Source organism: Scomber scombrus, chromosome 8 (assembly GCF_963691925.1).
Source record: "Scomber scombrus chromosome 8, fScoSco1.1, whole genome shotgun sequence".
NCBI classification, from domain to species: domain Eukaryota; kingdom Metazoa; phylum Chordata; class Actinopteri; order Scombriformes; family Scombridae; genus Scomber; species Scomber scombrus.
The window spans coordinates 15346881-15368633 of record NC_084977.1 but is presented as its reverse complement, the minus strand read 5'-3'; the positions used below and the strand labels follow the sequence as shown (position 1 = coordinate 15368633).

The window sequence follows — 21753 nt, the reverse complement described above, 5'->3', positions numbered from 1 at the left end:
CAAATTTATGTGCTCATTTTCCTGTTTTTTGGTTTCGTGTCACAGTCAACTGGATTGTTCTGGGTGAGCTCAGTCAGGTTGAGACAGATGCCCGGTCACGTCTGTTCTGCCAATAGTCCTGTAATGACCTTTTTTAATGGATATTATGTAATGAAATTGTGTGTGTGGGTGTGTGTGTGTGCATGTATGGAATATGTGTTTCTGATGGGGCAATTAAGGCAAGCAAATTAAAAAACAATGATTTGAGTGCTCCTCAACCGATTTACACACTAAATTCGCTCCAGTCTTGGCTTCCTTGATTTAGTTTGGTTGAAGCCTGAAATGCACTGGCCTGCAGGCAGGCAGGCGGACAGACAGACCTGCTGGCCTTTTATGTAGGCTAGCCTTTAAACAATAGTATTCATATGTACCCCAGTACACAGTACGTTGCTGGAAGATTCTCCAGAGCTGTTGATGTTTCTGTCCACCATTTTGTGCAACTGTTTACAAAGCCTACCTGGCCCGGAGGTGACAGAGACAAGCTCTTTGTTTTAATTCTATGAATGGATAATATGTGAATACATGGCCTGGATTATTGGTAGCATCTGTGGATTTTATTTTGAATATGCAAATACAAGCATTGCATTTAATCTGTGTTTGGTCGGGTTGCACTAAATCTCTGCTGTCTCCTTCATCCTCAGGAGGCCGAGACAGGATTTGTTCCAAGTGTCCAAGATTTTGACAAGAAGCTCGCTGAAGCGGATGCCTACCTACAGATTTTGATTGACCAGTTAAAGGTATTAGCAATAACGGATATCTGCCTTATTTTTGTTTCTTTGGTTGAAATCCCAGTGGTAAAACAATACATTTAAAATCTCCACATATCTATCTATCCAAAAATCTGTAGATTTGTTATACTTAGTATTGCTTGCATTTGTATCTATGTCATGACCATCCTCATATTATCTTCATATCTTGTGAGTTTTTACCTCTCTGTTCTCACACTTTTTTTTTTAACAAAGAAGAAGTTGTTAATAATAAGATTTGTGGTTGCCTGCTGATTGAGCAGATATTTACAGAAGAAGCAGCACATTGGCTTAGACACACAGTCTTAATGAAAACACTGCCTTGAAAAGTGTCCTTCCTAGACAGGAAAAACTCACTGCCACATTATCTCAAGTCAATTAATCTGTACAGATTAATTTGACTGTGGACCCTTCTTAGCTGATGTTCCGTCTGTCTTTTTTTCCCCCTTTTCATCTCTTGTTCTCTGTCACTCTCACACAGCTGTTTGATGAGAAGATCAAGGACTGCAAAGAGGATGAATCACGCAGAGTGAGTACCAGCAGTGCTGCTCTGCCCTTGTGTCTCGGCTCTCTGGTCTGCTGTTCTGGCTGTCATTAGAGCCGAGGCTAACAGCAGGGGAAGCAGGCTGACACATGGTGCTGGGAAAGAACAAATGACAGCTGCCTGTGTGACAGACAGGCTATTGATATCTATTTCTCAGTTTTTAAGTAGTCAGATTATTTTTAAAGGTGTTGCATTGACTCAAAGATGAGTGTTCATTATCACCTGTTTCTCTGCAGATTTTTATGAGAAAACAATTTAAGAAGTCTTTTTATTTGGGCAGCCAGCACAACATTTGTATATTATCTAATGAAACTATCTTATACATACCGTACATTTTAGCATTAAACATAAAATATGTAGCAACTTTCATACAAAAAAAAGCATCTCAATATGCTTAATAAAACAAAAGAGCAAACAATGATACACTACTGCAAGTGTGTACATACAGATATTCCATTTGAGACATCGTACCAAGATTGCCATCCATATGTAGCTAAACCAAAACTGTTCCTCAAATGACTGGCTCACAGACTACTGATTAGAATTGGTACCAAGTAACACAGTTAATCCATCAGCTAAATATGGAACATGGAGGATATAAATGATGATATGATGGACCAGAATCTGTGTCTGTGCATCAGAGCTGGGGACTCGGACTCGCGACTCGGACTCGAGTTGCACTTAAGTCTCACTAAACTGTGACTTCAGACTCGACTTGGACTCGACCTCAAAAGACTTCAGACTTGACTTCGACTCGAGGCTCGAGACTCGCGAACAACCTTTATTTCATGTTATTATTATTATTATTATTCTCATTATTTATCTGTCATTCATCTTTTTGTATGATCTCTGGCTCTGAGCTAGATGTAAACACCAACGTCATGCCACGCGCATGCGCCGTGTGTGAAGCGCGCATCTTCAGTATCAGACATTGACAATGGCGAGTGCGACAAGTTCAGTAGGAGTGCCTCAGATCATTACGTTTGGATACAATGCCTTCACACTCCCGTTTTTCCCTGGTTCTCCCATATTTCGAAACCATCTCCCGCCGCCCTCCCGTCATTTCTCCCGTAATTGACAAGCCCAAATTTGTTTGTTAATAATAATAAGAAGCGCACAATAGCAAAGGTTTTATTTTGAAAGCTCAGACAGGAAACCACCGCAACTCCGTTATTTAGTGCCACTAACTTAGTGGCTCCGCTACTAATTATTAAAAAACACAACGTTGCGTTAACTATGGTCATTTTATATATATATATTTTATAATATCCCCACACATTCCCTGCTGTGTGTTGTGTAATGAAAATAATGAACATGTGTTTGTACCACAGTGTTAAACTGCAGTGCAGTGTTTCTGTGATGTTCATGTTTTGTTCATTTTGTTATATTTTACAACATTGTTAAAATAATTATTTTTTTGTTGAAAAAAAGTTTATGGTTATGGAATTGAAATAATTCTTAGTGTATGTTTCTTCACATCACATTGCAGTAGATTCTCTATAGTGAACCTACAATTGATACATTTTCATACTGTCCTATATCAAGGTTTAGGTCAAGGTAATAGCCGAAGGTAGATTTGGTAACAGTTTCAGGAAAGGGCATCTCAACATACAAACAGATACATACATACAAACTTCAGTGAAAGCACACCACAAAAACAGACATGGGCAGGTGCTCGCAAGGCTAACTGATCAGGATGAAGGATTGTACAGCTCTAAGGTCAGAATTTGAATTTGATTTAGTGTTGGCGAGAGACTTGAGACTTGACTCGGACTCTTGACCAGAGACTTGAGACTTGACTTGGACTTGACCCTCAAAGACTTGAGACTTGACTTGGACTCTAGCTCAAAGACTTGAGACTTGACTTGGACTTGTAAAAAATGACTTGTAAACAGCTCTGCTGTGCATTAAAAACATAAGGACATCATGTCATTTAGGGACCAATGTTATAACCCCAATGATTATATTTGATGAAAGTATTGACATTAGTAACAGTTTTAGTCTGGTAAAGCCAGTTTAATATTTTATTTTTGAGCAAGTGCTTGTAGATGTATATAGCTTTGTTGGAGGAACCAGGTCAGTTTCAAAGCGTCTTAATAGCTTTTTGCTATCAGCCGTGCAACTCAATTCCTGCCTTAAATCAACACTTTTGGTCCCTTTGAGTTGTTTGTCACAGCTTGACCTCTAAAAAAAATACTGATCCTAGTCAGAGATATTTGTTTTTGTTTAGTTGTGCTTCATGTGCTGTTAAACCGGTTGCAACTGCCCTTTAGCTTTTTGAACCTTCTGTTTGTTTTTGAAATTGCTGTTGGATTTTTACAGCCTGTTTTTCTTGTCTTTTTTCAGAAAATTGAGACTTTGAAAGAGACTACTTGTGTAAGTCAGAACTTAACACATTTTCCTTCCTGCCTTTTTGAGTTTTGAAGTCAGTTCCTAGTTATTGATTTCCTTTCTGTCTTTTTTGTTTCTTTTCTTCTAGAGTATGGTAGAGTCCATCAAGCACTGTATTGTACTGCTGCAAATCGCCAAGGTAAACACAACATCTGTTTGATTCCCCTTTCTGTAGTTTGATCTGCCATTTCACCATGATCATTGTTCTTGTGAGACCACGTTGGAGTACACTGTGTGTGTGTCACCTTGTGTGTCTCTGGGGTAGTTCCCTGCTTACAGTTGCTATCTGGGTTGGTGGTTGATGAGGGTGTAGCCCAGTACTCATTTCATCACATGTTCCATTCAGCCCTTTTTGAAAGGAAGTGGAGTAATCATTTCTGCTTAATGTGGGTGTTATGAGACTCGCAACACGTTTTCTCACGAATAGAACTCAAGGAACACACGAAGATGACAATTTGGCATATGTGTCTCTCATGTACTTATTGATTGATGAAAGTGAATGAGGATTTTAACATGTGATGAAAGGATTACTGTATGTAGCAAGTTGGTGAATATTATGAAGCTCCATGTGATGAGAGGGATGGACCACATCGCTCTGTACACCGAAACATGCTTAAGATGCTTTATGAAATAACTCTTGAACCTTCCTACACAAGAAGTCTAACATTGTCTTCTTAAAATTTTAAGGACCAAAGTAACGAACAGCAACACGCAAACGGACTTATAGTAAGTTTGACATTCTCTGTCCATGACAAAAAAAATTGAAATCAAACAAACTGCTAACTTTCTTTCCTGCTTAATTGTACTGTAGAAAAGCAGATAAATCAGATCTCTTTAGTGCATGCACTCTAATTTTGAGATCGGCTCTGTTTCAAGCTCTTTCCCTCATGTCTGCCACCACTATCCTCTTGATTATATTAATAATGTCCTGATTTCATCTGAGATTCAAATTCTTTTTAACAAGAGTTGGGAACTATTCTTTTTTCCATCAAGACGCATAATGTGTATGTGTTCACTGAGAATTCACTTTGTTGTAGAATATGTTTGTGTTCATAGACTGCACATGTGTATCTGTATAGATAGATACTTGATTATGCCACACAGGAGTATCAATGATAATCATTTAGTACATTGTGGTAGCTCAGTTCCAGTGCATGCCTGTATATGAGAAAATGTTGCAGTTCACTTCACCCACTAATTAGAGTCAACTAATTCAACATTGATTTATCGTGTACACACTGCCTGCTTATTGAACCATCGAGCACTAATGGCTGGAAGGCCATACAGGTGTCCTGTCTTCTTGTGAAAGGGTCATATGTAGTTTTGCACGTCATGTAATGTGCTGTTAATGTTGTGATTACTTTATTAAGCTTTAGATTGATTTCCTATCCTACAGCTTTTCCTTCCGTTGTAAATACCAACTTTAAGAGCTGAAGCTTTCCATGAATAGATAATCCATCAGAGCAAACATGTAGTCCTCTTAAGTCCCCTCTAAGTCATGTAGTAAGTGGCAGTGACTCATCTTGTTTAAGAAAATGCTGACCAGCCAAACAGTATACTGTAAAATGGACAAAACAACCAAACTCTCAAAATCCTTTCATGCATGTACATGTCGGCTTGTTGTTTGATTTCCAGACAGCACAGCTTGTGAATGCAGGTTTTTTTTGTTGGGAAGTTGATTTATTTTCTTTTTTTTAAAATGCAAATACAAAGGTTAAAGAGGAAGAAAAGAGGGTGACTTTAAAAATGGTGGTGCAAATTCAAAATATATTTAGCTTAGACCACTCTACAATGAACCTGAACTCAGTGGCTGCCTGGCAGATAAAGAAAATCTGAAAGGTTTTGGCACTTTAGAAATCTATTTGAACTGTAATGTGAGCAGTTTATAGACGAAGGAGTAACACAGAAAACCTCCAGTGTGGCCCTGTGGCTGGACAGCTCATTGGCCTGCATTGCTCTTATAGCAGATTTAATCTCACAGCGTAAGTACAAAATTACATAGTATAAATAGGGCAACATAAGCTCTCTCTACACATCTCACTCCACATGTTTTATCAGCCATAAGCTTTGTGCTAAAGATATCTTTGCAGCTTTAGAATGTCTAAATGTCTGTCACGTTGCCTGTATGGCAATAATGTGGATCGTATGATAAATGTACTGTGTAGACACTTGCAGCATGTTTGATCGACCTTGTCAAGCACTGTGCTGCTAGGGGAGCTGGCTAAAGTGCGGGAATCATTTAAGCAGAGCACACCAGGAACCTGTTCAGTCAGAATCATTTATGTGCTGTGATTGGTTTAGGTTTGCTCTGCTGCTCCAGCTACCTGCTGCATTAATATTACATCCATTTATAACAAATATATCGATCATGACACACTGCTTCAAGCCCTTCTTAGCTGTTACTCTCTCGCCTGTGCTTGCAAGGCCGCCGACTGGTCCCACCATGACAGACCAATATTTCTGTAATTGGCTTTTATTAGTAGCCCTCGCCTTACTTTCACATGGGCAGAGCATGCATCAAGCATTGCAGGAGGCATCAGAGAAAAGTGTGAACAGGACGGCAAGTGGAACAGACCGAGCTTCTCTGCGTGACACTTGATACTTTTGATGATAAGTTCCTTTTCATTGACCATAATGATATTTTGGTGTAATTTTCCTGGACACAGAAAAAAACATCATGACTTCACGTCGCAGCTCTTCTTCCTCTGGTCAGAGGTTTTTATGTAAAATGCTCAGTGTTAGGTTTGTGGAGGCCTGTTGTCCTATTTCTGGTACTCCAGTCCTGGCTTGGTTTTTACACTGTCCTCTGTCAGGGCACAGTCATGTGACTGACTCATTGTACCTGTTCCTGTAAATCTCAAATGACTGAATTAACGCTTGCATAGGAAAAAAAAAAGCTATAAAAATGACCAACAACAGGTTAAGTTTGAGTAATATATGAAAACACATGACACTGACTAGATCTAATTTCAGTGGAACCTAGAGCTCTAGGGGGTAAGTTGTTAGGGTCGATATGGTTTTGCTTTAGCTTGTGTTGTTGACAGTGTCCCTGTCAGTTGGGTGATTAGTACCCGTGACCCCATTACACTGAGCCAACAGGCTGCTGTGCCTGTATGCAAATGCTTGGACACACAAGAATAAGGTGGCGCTGTTGAAAGCAGGCCGCTGCAGATAAGAATGTCCCCACTGATTTTTACTACAGGGAAATCAAGAGCCAGAGAGTTAAAACATGCTACAGATTTAGTCTGCCGCCCAGTGGAGTTTATTAACTCCTTTTTAGACTGGAAGGTGACTCAGAGTTCAAGAGGCGCTGTTAGTTATTGCATAAAACTACTGCTGGTGGTAGGATTTCAAGCAGTGTTGCTGGTCTCATATTGATCAGATTAATGAAATCTGGTAATGCCACTCTTTCCAGGAAATGGAGTGAAAGGAAATTGATCTGCCCTTGCTTGGTGGTGCATATTTTATCTCTCTGCTCATGTTGTTGCATAGGTATAGCATTAAACTGATCCATAAGCAACACACAAGCTGTGAAGTTGGTCCTATATCGCATCTGGCTTGGATGTTAAAGGAAATGTGGTTTGCATGTAGCTACATGTGGATCTAGTTAAAATAGATTGGTCATAAATGTCATGCATATTAAAAAATAATGTTTCTGTATTACTGTAGAGAGTTTATAGAACAAGACTGACGCTATCTTGGCAAAGTTTTACTTTTATTTGCACTCCTGGATTTCATTTTCAAGGTTTTTTCTCCATTAAACCGCATTTTAAAGAAGTAAGCAGGCAGTGGTACTGATATGTGACTGTGCAGATGTCACAGTGAGGCAGTTGGGGATTTTTTTGTTGATGGCAATCCTGCATTTGTTTGTTTCCTTCAGAGCACCATTAACCCAGTGGATGGGATCTACCAGCCCTCTCTGGACACTCCTGTAGTTAACACCACGATGCCAACACAGACCACACTACCCACAGGTACTGGACATACTCACTTTCTCATTCTTGTAGGACCCTCTTCTTCGTGTCCTTGATGTGTTAACACACCTCTGTTTAATGGACTCATACTCTGTTTAATGGACTTCAAGAATCAGCGTCATTCAGAGAGGTTGCAAATGTTTTGTAACATACATCAAGTAGACAACAGCTCCCCCTCATGTTCACATCATAATCTCCTCCAGCTGATGTTTCTAGTCTCACAATACAATTGATGTGGACACAAAATTCTCTAAAATTGCACAGAGTCAATAGCTTGCCAGTCATGAGCATTATGTTTCACTGTGATATCGAGGAAAGTGGGATGAAACCTTAAGCTAGTATGACAGATAGATCTTCCTCCTCAGTAACCGTGCTCGGATTACATTTTCCTATTCAGGGATTTGATAAATATACTAAATGTCCTTTCAGTGTTTGAAGGTAAAATGATATGAGTCAAGGTGTTCACAAGGACCCAGTCACATTAATCTGTGATAGTTATTACGTGATTACACTTAGTTTTTCAGACATAATTCTCTGTGAGGGAATGTGTTGTTACTGTTGTAGATTGAGGCAGGTTTATGCCCTTTAGCTACAGTGTAATAATATCTTGAGTCATTTAAGTCAGTAAATAATAGACTAAATTTAATCTCACACATAGCATGACTAAAACCTAACTAAATTTAATATCTATTTTGGTCATATGACTGTGACTAAAGTGTTTAAAAATGCTGTGAAAACACTGCAAAGTAGGCCATTCTCATTTCGGTCTGTTAATAGAGTGTGTAATCCCCCTCACAGCTGCAGCCTCTGTCTGCAGCGTCTGGGATCATTTTCACCGCCTTTGGGAAATTGGGTTTCGATTTGGCTTCATTCTGAAGCTGCGGTGCTAACTCATATGCTTCCCTGTTTTGGATTTTTTGCAAAAGACGCTTCTCAGGTGTGTAAATCAGACCAACGTCCCTCTACGTTACCAGTTGGTCCCGTCGTCACAGTGATGGGCAGTCTGCAGACCCCAACTCCCAACAGCACAGGTGAGCACAAGATCACTTAACTCAAAACGCCAATCATATCACATCAGCTTTGGCACAAAGAGGAAATATTATTTGTTGTAATTATTGATAGTGAATTAATTCTTCCTCTCAACTTTTGCTTTGTACAAGAAAAATGAAATATTATGAACTGGTTTTATATTTCTTCTTTGGTGCTACATGCTGTTGCTCATCAGCATATTTAACTTATTTACAAAACACATCTTGTCCCGACTACTTGTAAGTTGTCTCGCTTTATACAGTAGTTTTAAATAAGAACAAGTTTTGTTTGTAGTATAGTTTGGAGACAGGACATCTTGGGTCTTGTCAGCGTGTTATTATTTCTTATTAGATCCTTTAACACATTAAATGAAGCTAATTGAATACAAACTCAATCACAAGAACAAGTAATAATAGTAATAATAATATATATGAATTATTACTGTGCTTCTCCAGTCCAGCTTGCTGTGTCCATGAACACAATGTAAATTTAAAAAGCCAGAGAAAGCGGAGGTTCCTGCCTGTTTGCCGTCTGTTCTGAGGCAGCACTATTAAAACGTTGCGCTGTGCACTAAGGAGGAGTGCTGCACGCTGGAGAGCACTGTCAATATGCTCTGCAGAGGAAGCCTTCACTGTGTTAAAGACAGCTTAATGTTACCATACACCGCCTACCGGACTTAGCTGTCAGAAATGACAGCGCGTTACTTAAACAAGATAATGTTGACTTTATCCTCGTGACCTGCATGCTGTAAGACTAAAGAAGCCTTTAGAATTAGAAAACACTGACATCTTTTTATTTCCCCCTCTGTCAGGGAGTGGCCCGTCAGGCCCCAGCAGTGGCGTCGCCTCCCCAGCTCACATCCCCCTCCCCTCGCACTCGGTGCCAGACTTCTCCTACTCATCCAGTGAGGATGAATTCTACGACGCTGATGAGTTCTACCAGAACACCACTTCCCCCAAACACTGCTTAGAGTGAGTAGAGAGTGACCCCGCTTCGCTGCAGCCTAAACAGCACAGAGTTGATCTGTTGCTTCAGAGCTTCAAAGCAACACCGTAATTATAGTGTTTAGCAGCTTAGATGGGAAATGCTGCTTTGAGTGAGTGAAAATCAAGCTGGAAAAGCGACAGCAAAACAACAAAAGGACCTGTGAAACTCTACTTATTCTTTATCTCCTTATCTCTCCTGCTTCCTCCCTCTCTTTCTTTTGCCCTCAGTCCCTCAGGGCCTCCAGCGGCCTCGCCCCTCACAAATGAAGAAACAGCATTGAAACGACCAGACACCACAGAATCTCTCAACTCGTCTATGTCTAACGGCACCACAGATGCAGGTAAAAAGGGAAAGCACATGGGATGCATACAAATGTATTACATTTTTTTCCCCGAACAGCTATTAAGCCTCTTAAAACACTTAAGAAGAGGAGTTTTTCCTATTGGTACTCTACTACACATGCAATCTTTATGGTTTGAAGTACAATTCTGACATATATTAAAAGACTGTCCCTCTGCTTTTGTCTTCAGACCCATTTGATAGCCACGATGACCGTGATGATGATGGCGAGGGAGAGTCTGTGGAGGAGCACAAGAGCGTCATCATGCATCTGCTCTCTCAAGTCCGTTTGGGCATGGACCTCACTAAGGTAAAGACTTCTGAGGAGCACACTGATGCATGTTTCCATTTGTTCTGTTTTCTTTCTCTCACTGCAGTGGTCCTTTATCCGTTAACTCACTAACACCATCTGTGCAAGCTATTTCTTTTAAACAACCCACACAGCTACAGATTTTCTCCTTCATTATATTTCACAGGTTGTCCTGCCTACCTTCATCCTAGAAAGGAGGTCTTTGTTAGAAATGTATGCAGACTTCTTTGCACATCCCGACTTATTTGTAAGGTAACAGTCATTTAACTCTCTCTCATCGGTGCACGCTATCGTATAACACAGGTATACACATATATTAAAACTTCAATAAACATGAAGTCAACTTGTTCATGTGGTTTTCACCAGTATCGCAGAGCAGCAAGAGGCCCGGGACCGCATGGTTCATGTGGTAAAATGGTACCTGTCAGCCTTCCATGCAGGGAGGAAAGGCTCAGTGGCCAAAAAGCCTTACAACCCAATCCTGGGAGAAGTCTTCTACTGCCACTGGGATCTGCCCTGCGAGACAGAGGAGCCTCCTCCACATACGGTGAGACTACACATCACTGAAGTAAAGGTGATCAGCCCTAGTTGGTTCTTAACTACTTTGGACTTTGTAAATAACCCTATGGTGCTTGTGATGAAATCAACAACATTAAACACTGTATGTGATGTTTGATTATACAAATAAACTTGAAATGCAAATATAGGCACCTTTTGTAAGAACTTAACAAACTTTGTTCTCTTTGCGTTAGAACTGGTTTCCTTTTATGCACATTTCAAAAGTTCTTTAAGTGTAAACACACCACACAAACCACTCATTTCATTTGAATATTGTATACATGGTAATTAAATTGTCTGTAGTCTATTCTTAATCAGTTTCCTCTCCTTTTTCCCCAGGAAACGGTATCAGATGGTCCAGTTCCCTGGTCTTCATCCAATAGTGTGTGTTTTGTGGCAGAGCAGGTCTCTCACCACCCACCTAGTGAGTGTCAAACTTTCTTCTTGAAAAGTGACCAGAAGTCATTCATTACATTTCAGAGGCCAGAAACAACATATAAAGCAAAAATGTAGGTTAATAATCATGTTACATTAGGATTTAGGATTAGGAAATGTAACGGACATAGTTTGAATTTTGAGCACACATTTTTGTGACTGTCCCTAAGAGGTTGCCACTTTTGTACAGTTTTTGTTTTCAGTGTTTCTTTTCTTCTTTGTGCAGTTTCTGCATTCTACGCAGAATGTTTAAATAAGAAGATCCAGTTCAACGCTCACATCTGGACCAAGTCCAAGTTCCTAGGCATGTCCATAGGTGTTCATAATATTGGCCAAGGTACGCGAGACACTTGTTCATACACACTCCACAATATACATTAAACTTAACTGTTACAAATGCATTTAGTTCTAGTAATTATGTACTGTTCTTGATGTAGGCTGTGTGACGTGCTTGGAACATGATGAACATTACATCCTCACCTTTCCAAATGGATACGGCAGGTGCGTGTTTGTGCATCTTCTATGTCAGTCCGTGTCATCTCTGAATTATGTCTGCCTGGTCATTTCTGTTTGCTTCACTGACCTGAGCCTATCTGTCTAGGTCGATTCTGACTGTCCCATGGGTGGAGCTGGGAGGGGAGTGCAACATCTCATGCTCCAAGTCAGGCTACAGTGCTAACATCGTGTTCCACACCAAACCATTCTACGGAGGCAAGAAGCACAGGATCACAGCTGAGATTTTGTAAGAGGAAATAATAGCACAATACAATTTCAATCCAAATGTATAGACCCCCTGACATTTTTTAATGAAATATGGAACCACTATTCTTTTTTTTTTCTTTTGCAGCGCACCTAATGATAAGAAGTCATTCTGCTCTATAGAAGGGGAATGGAACGGTGTGATGTACGCCAAGTGGGCAACTGGAGTGAGTTCTTTATTTCCATTTTTCTTTTGTCTGTAGGGGATGGAGGACATGGTAAGTAGACAATAATCAATTGTCACTATTTGCTGAACCCAAACAAAATGCAGTTATTTATCGCACTGGGGAATAACTACTAGAGCAAAGAGTTTTGCAATAAACAAATAAATTAATACATATATGAATGTGATTCTTGTATTTTTTAGGAGAACACAGTCTTCATAGACACTAAGAGGTTGGGCATCATTAAGAAGAAAGTGAGGAAGTTGGAAGACCAGCTGGACTTCGAGTCCCGAAGGTGAGAAATTTGAACCAGTCTCTAACCTCAACAGTCTTACATATCATGTGACTAAGGATTCAGAAACAAAGTGCTGCACTCAGAAACAAACTGTGTTCGTTCCTTTGATCCTCCAGACTATGGAGAGATGTGACGGTCAACCTGAAACTGAGAGACATTGATGCAGCAACAGAAGCCAAACACCGGTTGGAGGAGAAACAGAGAGCTGAAGCCAGAGAGAGGAAGGAGAACGAGCAGCAGTGGGAGACCAGGGTGAGACTGTCTGCCTATGTTTTTCATATACTCATGAACACTGTGCGCTAATAGACCACACACTTCAACTTTTTAACTGTGTCTGAATACACGAAGATGTGGTAAACTAAGCAAAATTAAATGTCAGACTATTTCATTTTCAAAATGACAGTTTGTACTTCATCATTGTTGCAGCCATTTACAAAATGGAGCTCATTTGAAATTTGATAGGTTACTATAGATAACTCTGCTATTTCACTGCTAGATAGATTAAGAACAGATATTTGGTGAGAAGCATCTAATACTATTTTAGTTGTATTTTTGATCAGTTCTGTGATTGTAAAAATGTTATTTCTTATCTGTGTCTGCAGCTATTCCACGAGGACGGCGAGTGCTGGGTCTACGATGAGCCTCTACTAAAGAGATTTGCCTCTCAGAGGCACTGATAAGACTACGCACACTCTGATACACACACATACATAAGCATAAAGAAATGCACACACAGCAGAGTCTTCATAAGAACTCTTTTGCAAAAAAAAACTTCATATCCAAGCCTTGGAATGACTGATGATTGAATATGTACACAGCTTTGCATTTGACTGTAAAACCATATGGAAATGAATGAAATCAAATGGAAAAGCATCTAAGATGTAACATGAAAATTAGTAAAAGCTCGTCTCCTTATTTGGGCAATCTCACTTCAACCGCCACCAATACCCACCACCCACCAACATGAGACTCTGCAGCACAGAGTGGAGACAGGTGTCATCGCCGCTCAACTTTGTCCATCAGTTTCGAGACCACATCCTTCATCAGCTCCACAGGGCGAGCCCGAGCAGCACTCGTTTCCCTTCGTACATGGGGGGGTTTTTTAGGGAGGGCGGGCAAAGTGTGTGTGGCTGACGGTGTTCAAATCAAATAAACCTTGACAAATAAAACAGCGCTCTACATCTCAGGGAATCTGGTGACTGAGGAAAGAAAGCTGCTGCCCCCTCCAAGAGTCTGACAGCCTTTTAATGGTGGAATGGATTAATCTTAAAGGGGCGGAGGAGAAACTCTCTGCTTGCCTGCAACTAGTTATAACTGTTGTTTATATATAGATATACATATGATGGATATATAAATATATATTCTTTTTTATTTTTAATGCTCTTTTTGTTTATTTTTCTTTCTGGCAATAGTGTAAAAATATTTGAGGATATGAAATTGATGGCTTTACATCTTTAGGAATCATTCCATTAACACTTTTAATGTTTTGTTCCCACTTTAAGTTAACTTGCCACCTATTTGGTCCTTCACTCTGTTTTCTGTCTCAAGTGTTATCCAGAAGCAAAGCCCTACATAAGCCATAGCATCTGAACACACTGATTGGGAGTTGTGATATGGAATATATGCAATATAGAGATAATTTACATTGCCTGTCAATGGAAAGATTTAGACGCCTATTATGCCAAAAGTGTTTAGAGTAAAGGCTAAAGGGACTTTAATCTGGACAGAGAACAAACAATCCTCTGAATATGTTTCCATGTTACCTGAAGGCATTCAAGAACAAATGATTGTTTACATATTTTTGTCTTTCCGGACAGCTGGTCCATGAGGAGGATGTAAGGCTAGGACTCAGTTTGTAAAGTCCCCCTTTTGTTCAGCACATCACCCTTGTCCTTATTCCCCTCCAGACCCACTGACAGAGTGGATCACCTTGACGTTTACTCTCGTGTTGTCAAACGGTGCAAGGAGAGTAAAAACAATGAGGAACCAGAGTAGAGTTTTGAATAACTGCTGCTGTTTGATAGCGCTGCTAGAGCCCAGAATGTGTTGTACCTCTTCAGTTTTCCTGTTTTTTGTTGGGGGTTTTTTGTTCTGTTTTTTTTTTTTTTGTCTAGTGATTTTTTTTCTAGATAAGAACCACATAGAGGGCAATATTTATCCTAATGTACACCTCTGCTTTTTTGAACCATTATTAATTCTCTTATTTACAGCTACATAGGTTGAATCTAAATGCAATGATATTTGGATGAGATACAAAAATAAACAATTTTCACCTGAAAATGCCCCAGAATATCTCTTAATGGTGTAGTGAGCTCACAACTGAGCCGTGTGTTATCTTTGGTGGTTAAGATTTATCCTCTCACAAAAGTTAGTGGATAGATATGAGTGAATGGTATTGTACACTTTGAATATTAAGAGTTTATAAGTCTTGTAATTGATAAACTTCAACATCCAGTAACATAGTTTGTGAAAGTCAGACAAATGCCTTTAAAAAAACAAGCCAACTGAAATTCAGAGTGAGCTACATTTAAAGCTATCACTTTGTTTTTTCCTCCATGTTATGTCTCTGTAAAAATATTTTTTAATTGAGGCCTTGCCGAACATTTCAGTATCACTCGTCAAATAGAGAGCAAACAAAACAAATGTATTTTTTATTTCATTCTGATCATAACCATTGATTGTACCGGATTTTCCTGTTTATTGATGCATAATATTAAATCTCCATGAGTTTATTCCTGCAAGATTTTGTGATGGTTTTTTCAAATGAGCGTTGCCTCAAGTCATGTCAGGTTTGGAAAGAAAAAACGTTTTGCTTTTCTTTTTTCTTTTGAAGGCAGAAATATGCCTTACTATCACTTTGGTCAGCTGTATTGACCACACATGCAGTTTGTTTCAAGCATATCACATTGTGGGTAAACACAGCTAAAAATATGCTGAAGGGCCGATACTGAGTCCCCCAGTTACAGTTTAGGTTCAGTTGACTTAATTACAAAAAAAATCTTAGCCCAGGAAATAATGATGTGTATTTTATATATGAAGGGCCTATATTGTTTTTGGGTTTTTTTTTTTTAATGAATGACCCCCCCATATATAGTGTACATTAGGCTAATTTACCAAGGATATACAGTGCTGCTTGAAAGTTTGTGAATACTAAACAATGTTCTCTATTTCTGCATTGATATAACCTGAAATGTGAGTTTTACACAAGTCCTAAAACTAGATAAAGGGAACCGAATAAAACAAATGAGACAAAAACATTCAATGTATTCATATATTTATTGAGGAAGTTCATTACATCTTCCTCTATCTTTCCTATTTGTGTTAGGTTAAATTATGTGAACCCTTGCTTTCAATAACTGGCGTGATCATCTTTCACAGCGATAACTTCAACAAAATGTTTCTGGTAACTGTTTAATAGCCTTGCACATCAGCTTGGAAGACTTTTAATCCATTCCTCCTTACAGAACAGATGTTGTTGGGTTTCTTGGCACGAACTGCCTGCTTCAGATTCTTCAACAGTATTTCTGTAGAATTAAGATCAGGACTTTGACTCAGCTATTCCAAAATATTAACTTTCTTTTGCTCTAAACATCATCTAGTACAACAATTTATGTGTTTGTTGTCATTGTCTTTTTTTTCGTGAGCATCAGGTAATGGACGGATGTCTTGACATTTTCCTGTAGAATTTGCCGGTACAACTCAGAATTCATAACCCCATCAATGTTTGCAGACTGTTCTGGTCCAGACAAAGCAAAGTAGGCCTTAACCATGATATTATCGGTACCATAATTTCACAGATGAGATTAGGTTCTTATGTGGTAATGAAGTGTCTGCTTATTGCCGAACAAAATGCTTCTCATTCAAATCAAAAAGTTTCAGTTTGGTCTCATTCATCCACAGAACATTTTTCCAACAGCCTTCTGGCTTATCTTCATGAGCAAAGAGCAGCAATGTTCTTTTTAGAAAGTAGTGGTTTTCTCTTTGCAACTCTGTTACACACACCATTGACGTTCAGTGTTCTCCTGATGTTGGACTCATGAATATTGACTGTAGCCACTGCATTAAAGGCCTTTAGTTTCCCAGATGTTAGCCTGGAATCCCTTGTGACCTCCCAAACTATTACATGCATTGCTCTTGGTGTGATCTCTGTTGTCCAATCACTCCTGGGGAGGGTAACTCTGGTGTTGGATGTCTCCCATTTCTACACAATCTGCCTGATAGTCGACTGGTGAAGTCTAATTCTTTGGAAATGGTTTTGTAACCCTTTTCAGCCTGCGGAGTATCAGCATCCCTTCTTCTACAGTCGTCAGAAATCTCCTTTGTTTGAGCCGTGACACAACTTCCACCATCATGTGTTGTAAAATTTAGACTTTGACAGAGAAGAACCAAATTTCTCTTCTTTAAATAAATCAGGGCCTCCCAGACTCACACTTGATTGTCATCCTATTGATTGAAACATCTGATAATTTCTCCTTCAAATGAAATGATAATCCTAGGGGTTCACAAACGTTTGCCTCACATCACTTTGTAACATTGGATAATTTTTACTCAATAAATAAGCAAGCAAGTGTAAGATTTTGAACTAATTTGTTTAACGTTTGTCTCTTTGTTTAGTATTTTGGAGTTGGATGGAAATATAATCACATTTTGGGTCATATTTATGCAGAAATAGAGCAAATTTTAAAACGGTTCACAAACTTTCAAACACCACGTGTAAATGTATGATAAAAATATAATGGATGTGTTACATCTTTGAGGACGCTAGGGGTCGTACTTTTTTCCCATCAGCCTGTGCGACATCCCGTATAAAAACGCCCCGCACCCTTTGCCTGTCCTCATTCCTCTGCTGAATACTAGGTAAGCTAGTCACATCTCCTCAAACTATTCATAACTCTTGATAACTCTTGGTCGTAAACAGTTTCTAAAGTAAGTTATTTACATGTTTATGTCATTTAACCTGCCCTGCTATAGGTTATTTGTTGTTTGGTGTAAATTTGTAACCTAGCAGCGAGCAGGCCTCCGCCACGTGTTGACCGCGCGTGTGCTGAAGCTAATTATCTAGCCACATAATGCCTCACTTTCATTAAAGTGCAGCAGTGTCCCATGACTATGTGATGAAGTAAATGTTGGTAGGGACATCTGAATTAATGTGAGGAAACGCCAACTTTTTCTGATTGGATGGGACACTGCAGCAGAAAGTAGTTATCGTTAGCTGAGTTGTTAGCTGCTGGCTGCACAGTAGGCCTACTAATGTTGTACACATTGAACTAGTTTCAAACATTAGTATGCAGGGAAATGGCAACTTCTAAACCAGACTCTGTAAGTAATCTTAAAATGTGTCTTCTACATTTACAGGTCTGACACAATATTTCTGGAAAATGAAGGTGGACATCAGATGGTAAGTTATGTTAATTATCATATAATATATATATAACTAATGTTTGATATAAGAGTAGTGGACAGATGTGATTTCTGAAACTATTAAACTGAGGTTGAATATTGCTTAAGGGCACTTTTAATATTAATATGGTGCCACTGCACTAATATAACATGATCAGTGCAAGTGCAGCAGTGTCCCATGACTATGTGATGAAGTAAATGTTGGTAGGGACATCTGAATTAATGTGAGGAAACGCCAACTTTTCTGATTGATAGGACACTGCAGCAGAAAGTAGTTATCGTTAACTGCTGGCTGCACAGTACTAATGTTGTACACATTTAACTAGTTTCAAACATTAGTATGCAGGGAAATGGCAACTTTTAAACCAGACTCTGTAAGTAATCTTAAAATGTGTCTTCTACAGTTACAGGTCTGAGACAAGATCTCTGGAAAATGAAGGTGGACATCAGATGGTAAGTTGTGTTAATTATCATATGTATATAACTAATGATGTTTGATATAAGAGTAGTGGACAGATGTGATTTCTGAAACTATTAAACTGAGGTTGAATATTGCTGAAGGGCACTTTTAATAATATGGTGCCACTGCACTAACATAACATGATCAGTGCAAGAGCTCTGCAGCTAAAAGGTCTCCTCTTTTCAGGTTCAAAATGATGTCCCTGACTCTTGAAAGCCATCAAATGCTCCACTGGTAAGCATATGTCTTAAATCCTAGTAAAGGTGCTTATGTTGACTGGAAGTCGGTGATGATTCAAGAATAAGAGTAGTGGACAGAAGTGATTTCTGAGAAGTTTTACACTGAGACTTCGATGTAAATGAGGCTCTCTGCTATTTAAATGACCTGTATAGCATTAAAGTGTGTGTATCTGCAGGTCTCAGAAGATCAAGACACATGAAGAAACTGGCTGACCATGGTGAGGAACATTTACTTTCACAAACAGCAGTTGAGGTGGATTGATGCTTTTGAGGTGCTCCACATTGCAGCTGTAGTGTGGATTTAAAAAACAACTTAGTCTATTTGAGAACATGAATTGATTGTAAAGGCATACTAGATGTTATAAATGTTATTTATATTTATTTTTTTCCCCTGGAGTCATCTGAAAATTACAGAGCTGTACCTTCAGTTCCTGTTTGTTTGGCACACACTTAACTGCCTGGGCCATACATGTATTGAAACCCCTTAGAGAAGCATCAGTCTGCCTCTTATCCTGCACATTGTGCCTTTGCTGCTGTGATGACACTTATTTGCTACTCTTGACAAGATGGATGACGAGACAGACAACCACCATTGTCATTTTTCTGAGGCACTGGAAACAAGATTCCTGTAGTCTGAGTAAGATTGTTAGCATTACTGATTTTTTTTTTTTGGGTTCCTGCAGGTCTGCTGTAGATGTTGCTTCAATCCATGGTGTGACCACATGAGTAGAGGTAATGGAAACATGACATGTCTTAGCATTTTCAAGAAGACACTGACAATGATGATTTGTTTAAAACAATGGGAATCTCTCTGAAAAAGAGTGAAAGAAAACTGTTTCCTGATGCAGTGCAGATTAAGAAATGCCTGCCTATTTGAAAAATAATACATGTATTAACATTTAATGTCTGACTTTCAGGTGGTTTTCATACTCTTGGATCATCACAAGTAAGTTGAAATTTTCTTCACTCCTTTTAAAAAAAAACAAAAAAAACTGGCCAAATACAATGATGAGTGCATAGTTCAACAGATTCCCATGACGATGAAAATTTGTCTTTCGCTCCTAACTGATGTATTGGCTTCCACAAGCTGTGAGGATGCTTTATTTCTGGGATGGGTTTTAATTTTCTTTTTTCTTTTTAGAAACAAGGCTGGATTGAAACTGTCTGACCAGAATGCCATGTGAAGGTGAGCTGAAAGTCAAACACAGGGTTTTTAAAGACTCTTGATACAATGATGAGTGCATAGTTCAGCAGATTACCATGACGATGAAAATTTGTCTTTCGCTCCTAACTGATGTATTGGCCTCCACGAGCTGTGAGGCTGCTTTATTTCTGGGATGGGTTTTAATTTTTTTTTCTTTATAGAAACAAGGCTGGATTGAAACTGTCTTGACAGAACAAAAGGCCAAGTAAAGGTGAGCTGAGTGTGAATCACAGGGTTTTTAAAGACTTGATGCAATGATGAGAGCATAGTTCAGCAGAATAAACCATGAAGAATATGCTATGTCTTTCGCTCCTAGCTGATGTGTCAAGTTAAATTATCCATAAGTGTTGAAGCATTAAAAACAAGATGATGACAAATCCCCTCGTCTTCTTTCAGACATGCGAACCCTGCTGACTGCAACAAATCCAACGTCTTCAGCCTTGCATTGGTAAATATCCTGTTCATGTAGCATTGTGCCGCTAAAACATTCAGATGTGATGAATTTGAATCAGGTCGCTGATCCAGTTGAGGAAATTTGTCAGTTTATTCTGATCTGAGAATTATTGTTGGGATATTAACTGACTACTTTCAACATTAATTCACTTGAAATTTTTCTGGTTTTTGCAGTGAGATGGTGTTACCAGCTGTGTGCACACAACAATTGACACTTGGTGAGTTTGAAACTGGAGGATAGTTCAGGCACCCCAGACCCAGATGGACATGTTATTCCTATTAAATTAGTTATGATGCAATTTTAATGAAGTTTAAAATGGATGTTACTTGCAACTTCCTGTCCTACAAACTGGCACATTAAATTTCATCTGTACCAAAATTAAAAGCTTTACTTGGTTTTTCTGCTATGGGCTGCCAATGCTCATCTGGGTCTGAAAAATGGTGCATACAGTAGTGGGATCGTTGGTTTCGGTAATAGTGACCCTCACTGATCCCTGTAGTCTGACCGGTATGATGATGAGTAAAGACTGACAAATAAACCATGGAGTCTGTAATATTAGCTCTAGCTGACCTGGTCAGAGGGGAAAACTTTATCCTGATACTTGGTCTGAATTTTTGACTTACTCTACTGTCTGTTCAGGTTGTGATCACTCATGCTGGAGGTCAGTTTGAAAGTCAAAGAGGAGACTGATCTTAAAGGTGAGAATGCAAAACTCTCTGCAATATGACCAATGTGGGTTCAGTGATGTTTTAACAAATGTCTGACCTGAACAGTAATGTGGACAATATCTGTTACTGAGTAACCCGCTTAATTACATTTTGATGTAATCTGTCATAACTTGTAATAAGGTTGTTTCTCTTATCTTAAGGAAATGGCTGGATCGCTCAGAACGACCTTTTTGGTAAGCCATTTGACACTTGTAAAAAAAATTAGGTTCAAGATTTAATGGGCCACAACCTGTGATGAAAAGATTCTGCCAAATGATACTATTGATTATATCCCATACCGTTCCATATTCTCTGAGTTTGTGGTCAGTAAATGTAAGTTTTTTTGTTTTTTTTTCCTCAGCATGTTGTGCTCAATGAGACATTATTTGTTCCTCAGGTATTGGTGTCTGAAGTCCCTTGGCCCAGAAGAGTCGTTTCCACAAATGTTGTTGGGGACCTGACACTGCAGACAACACATGAATGTCAACCTTTTTTTTGTCTGGCAATAAAAATGAATGAAATAAAACAGTGACGTGTTGGTCTTGTTTGAAAATGAGTGGTACACAAACATAAAAAAACAAGTTTACTCAGTCCTGGCCAAATCTGATACTGAGAAATTGGGACACGCTGCTTTTCTAAACCGTTGTACCTGCAGCAGTGCTAGTGTTGTACAGACTGACCCGGTACAGTAAATTGTCGGGACCACTACGTCAGGCCCA

The 21753-nt window shown here is 39.1% G+C and overlaps 1 protein-coding gene, 1 long non-coding RNA gene and 11 other non-coding genes across 16 annotated transcripts in view; all 13 read left to right on the top strand.

Annotated features, from left to right (window-relative positions):
- Positions 1–14850, top strand: part of osbpl9 (oxysterol binding protein-like 9) — a 30679-nt gene extending 15829 nt beyond the window's left edge. For 3 of the 4 annotated variants that reach the window (XM_062423493.1, XM_062423497.1, XM_062423496.1), the window contains 20 exons: positions 681–776; positions 1267–1314; positions 3676–3705; positions 3809–3859; positions 4408–4446; positions 7601–7694; positions 8621–8725; positions 9535–9694; positions 9938–10050; positions 10241–10359; positions 10526–10611; positions 10726–10906; positions 11257–11341; positions 11579–11689; positions 11790–11853; positions 11954–12094; positions 12200–12278; positions 12479–12570; positions 12687–12822; positions 13173–14850. In XM_062423493.1, coding sequence (XP_062279477.1) covers positions 681–776; positions 1267–1314; positions 3676–3705; positions 3809–3859; positions 4408–4446; positions 7601–7694; positions 8621–8725; positions 9535–9694; positions 9938–10050; positions 10241–10359; positions 10526–10611; positions 10726–10906; positions 11257–11341; positions 11579–11689; positions 11790–11853; positions 11954–12094; positions 12200–12278; positions 12479–12570; positions 12687–12822; positions 13173–13247 — 1905 coding nt within the window. In that variant the 3' untranslated portion in view covers positions 13248–14850. The remainder of the gene's footprint in view (positions 1–680; positions 777–1266; positions 1315–3675; positions 3706–3808; positions 3860–4407; positions 4447–7600; positions 7695–8620; positions 8726–9534; positions 9695–9937; positions 10051–10240; positions 10360–10525; positions 10612–10725; positions 10907–11256; positions 11342–11578; positions 11690–11789; positions 11854–11953; positions 12095–12199; positions 12279–12478; positions 12571–12686; positions 12823–13172) is intronic. The other variant, XM_062423495.1, reaches the window with a different exon arrangement.
- Positions 14851–17389: 2539 nt separating this feature from the next.
- On the top strand, positions 17390–21560 carry LOC133984463 (uncharacterized). The gene is made up of 14 exons (XR_009925411.1): positions 17390–17427; positions 17926–17968; positions 18375–18423; positions 18617–18664; positions 18846–18887; positions 19353–19401; positions 19587–19615; positions 19811–19855; positions 20035–20084; positions 20270–20321; positions 20501–20544; positions 20967–21025; positions 21196–21228; positions 21432–21560. It is a non-coding gene; the product is annotated as an uncharacterized LOC133984463 (long non-coding RNA).
- On the top strand, positions 17671–17753 carry LOC133985377 (small nucleolar RNA SNORD74). Its single transcript, XR_009925455.1, has one exon. It is a non-coding gene; the product is annotated as a small nucleolar RNA SNORD74 (small nucleolar RNA).
- Positions 18003–18064, top strand: LOC133985387 (small nucleolar RNA SNORD75). Its single transcript, XR_009925465.1, has one exon. It is a non-coding gene; the product is annotated as a small nucleolar RNA SNORD75 (small nucleolar RNA).
- On the top strand, positions 18145–18227 carry LOC133985378 (small nucleolar RNA SNORD74). The gene has a single exon (XR_009925456.1). It is a non-coding gene; the product is annotated as a small nucleolar RNA SNORD74 (small nucleolar RNA).
- LOC133985386 (small nucleolar RNA SNORD75) lies at positions 18453–18517 on the top strand. Its single transcript, XR_009925464.1, has one exon. It is a non-coding gene; the product is annotated as a small nucleolar RNA SNORD75 (small nucleolar RNA).
- On the top strand, positions 18712–18779 carry LOC133985385 (small nucleolar RNA SNORD75). Its single transcript, XR_009925463.1, has one exon. It is a non-coding gene; the product is annotated as a small nucleolar RNA SNORD75 (small nucleolar RNA).
- LOC133985389 (small nucleolar RNA SNORD79) lies at positions 19441–19519 on the top strand. Its single transcript, XR_009925467.1, has one exon. It is a non-coding gene; the product is annotated as a small nucleolar RNA SNORD79 (small nucleolar RNA).
- On the top strand, positions 19667–19746 carry LOC133985380 (small nucleolar RNA snR60/Z15/Z230/Z193/J17). Its single transcript, XR_009925458.1, has one exon. It is a non-coding gene; the product is annotated as a small nucleolar RNA snR60/Z15/Z230/Z193/J17 (small nucleolar RNA).
- LOC133985379 (small nucleolar RNA snR60/Z15/Z230/Z193/J17) lies at positions 19893–19972 on the top strand. Its single transcript, XR_009925457.1, has one exon. It is a non-coding gene; the product is annotated as a small nucleolar RNA snR60/Z15/Z230/Z193/J17 (small nucleolar RNA).
- Positions 20120–20201, top strand: LOC133985381 (small nucleolar RNA snR60/Z15/Z230/Z193/J17). The gene has a single exon (XR_009925459.1). It is a non-coding gene; the product is annotated as a small nucleolar RNA snR60/Z15/Z230/Z193/J17 (small nucleolar RNA).
- LOC133985384 (small nucleolar RNA SNORD78) lies at positions 21064–21129 on the top strand. Its single transcript, XR_009925462.1, has one exon. It is a non-coding gene; the product is annotated as a small nucleolar RNA SNORD78 (small nucleolar RNA).
- On the top strand, positions 21282–21354 carry LOC133985376 (small nucleolar RNA SNORD47). The gene has a single exon (XR_009925454.1). It is a non-coding gene; the product is annotated as a small nucleolar RNA SNORD47 (small nucleolar RNA).
- Positions 21561–21753: the final 193 nt, after the last annotated feature.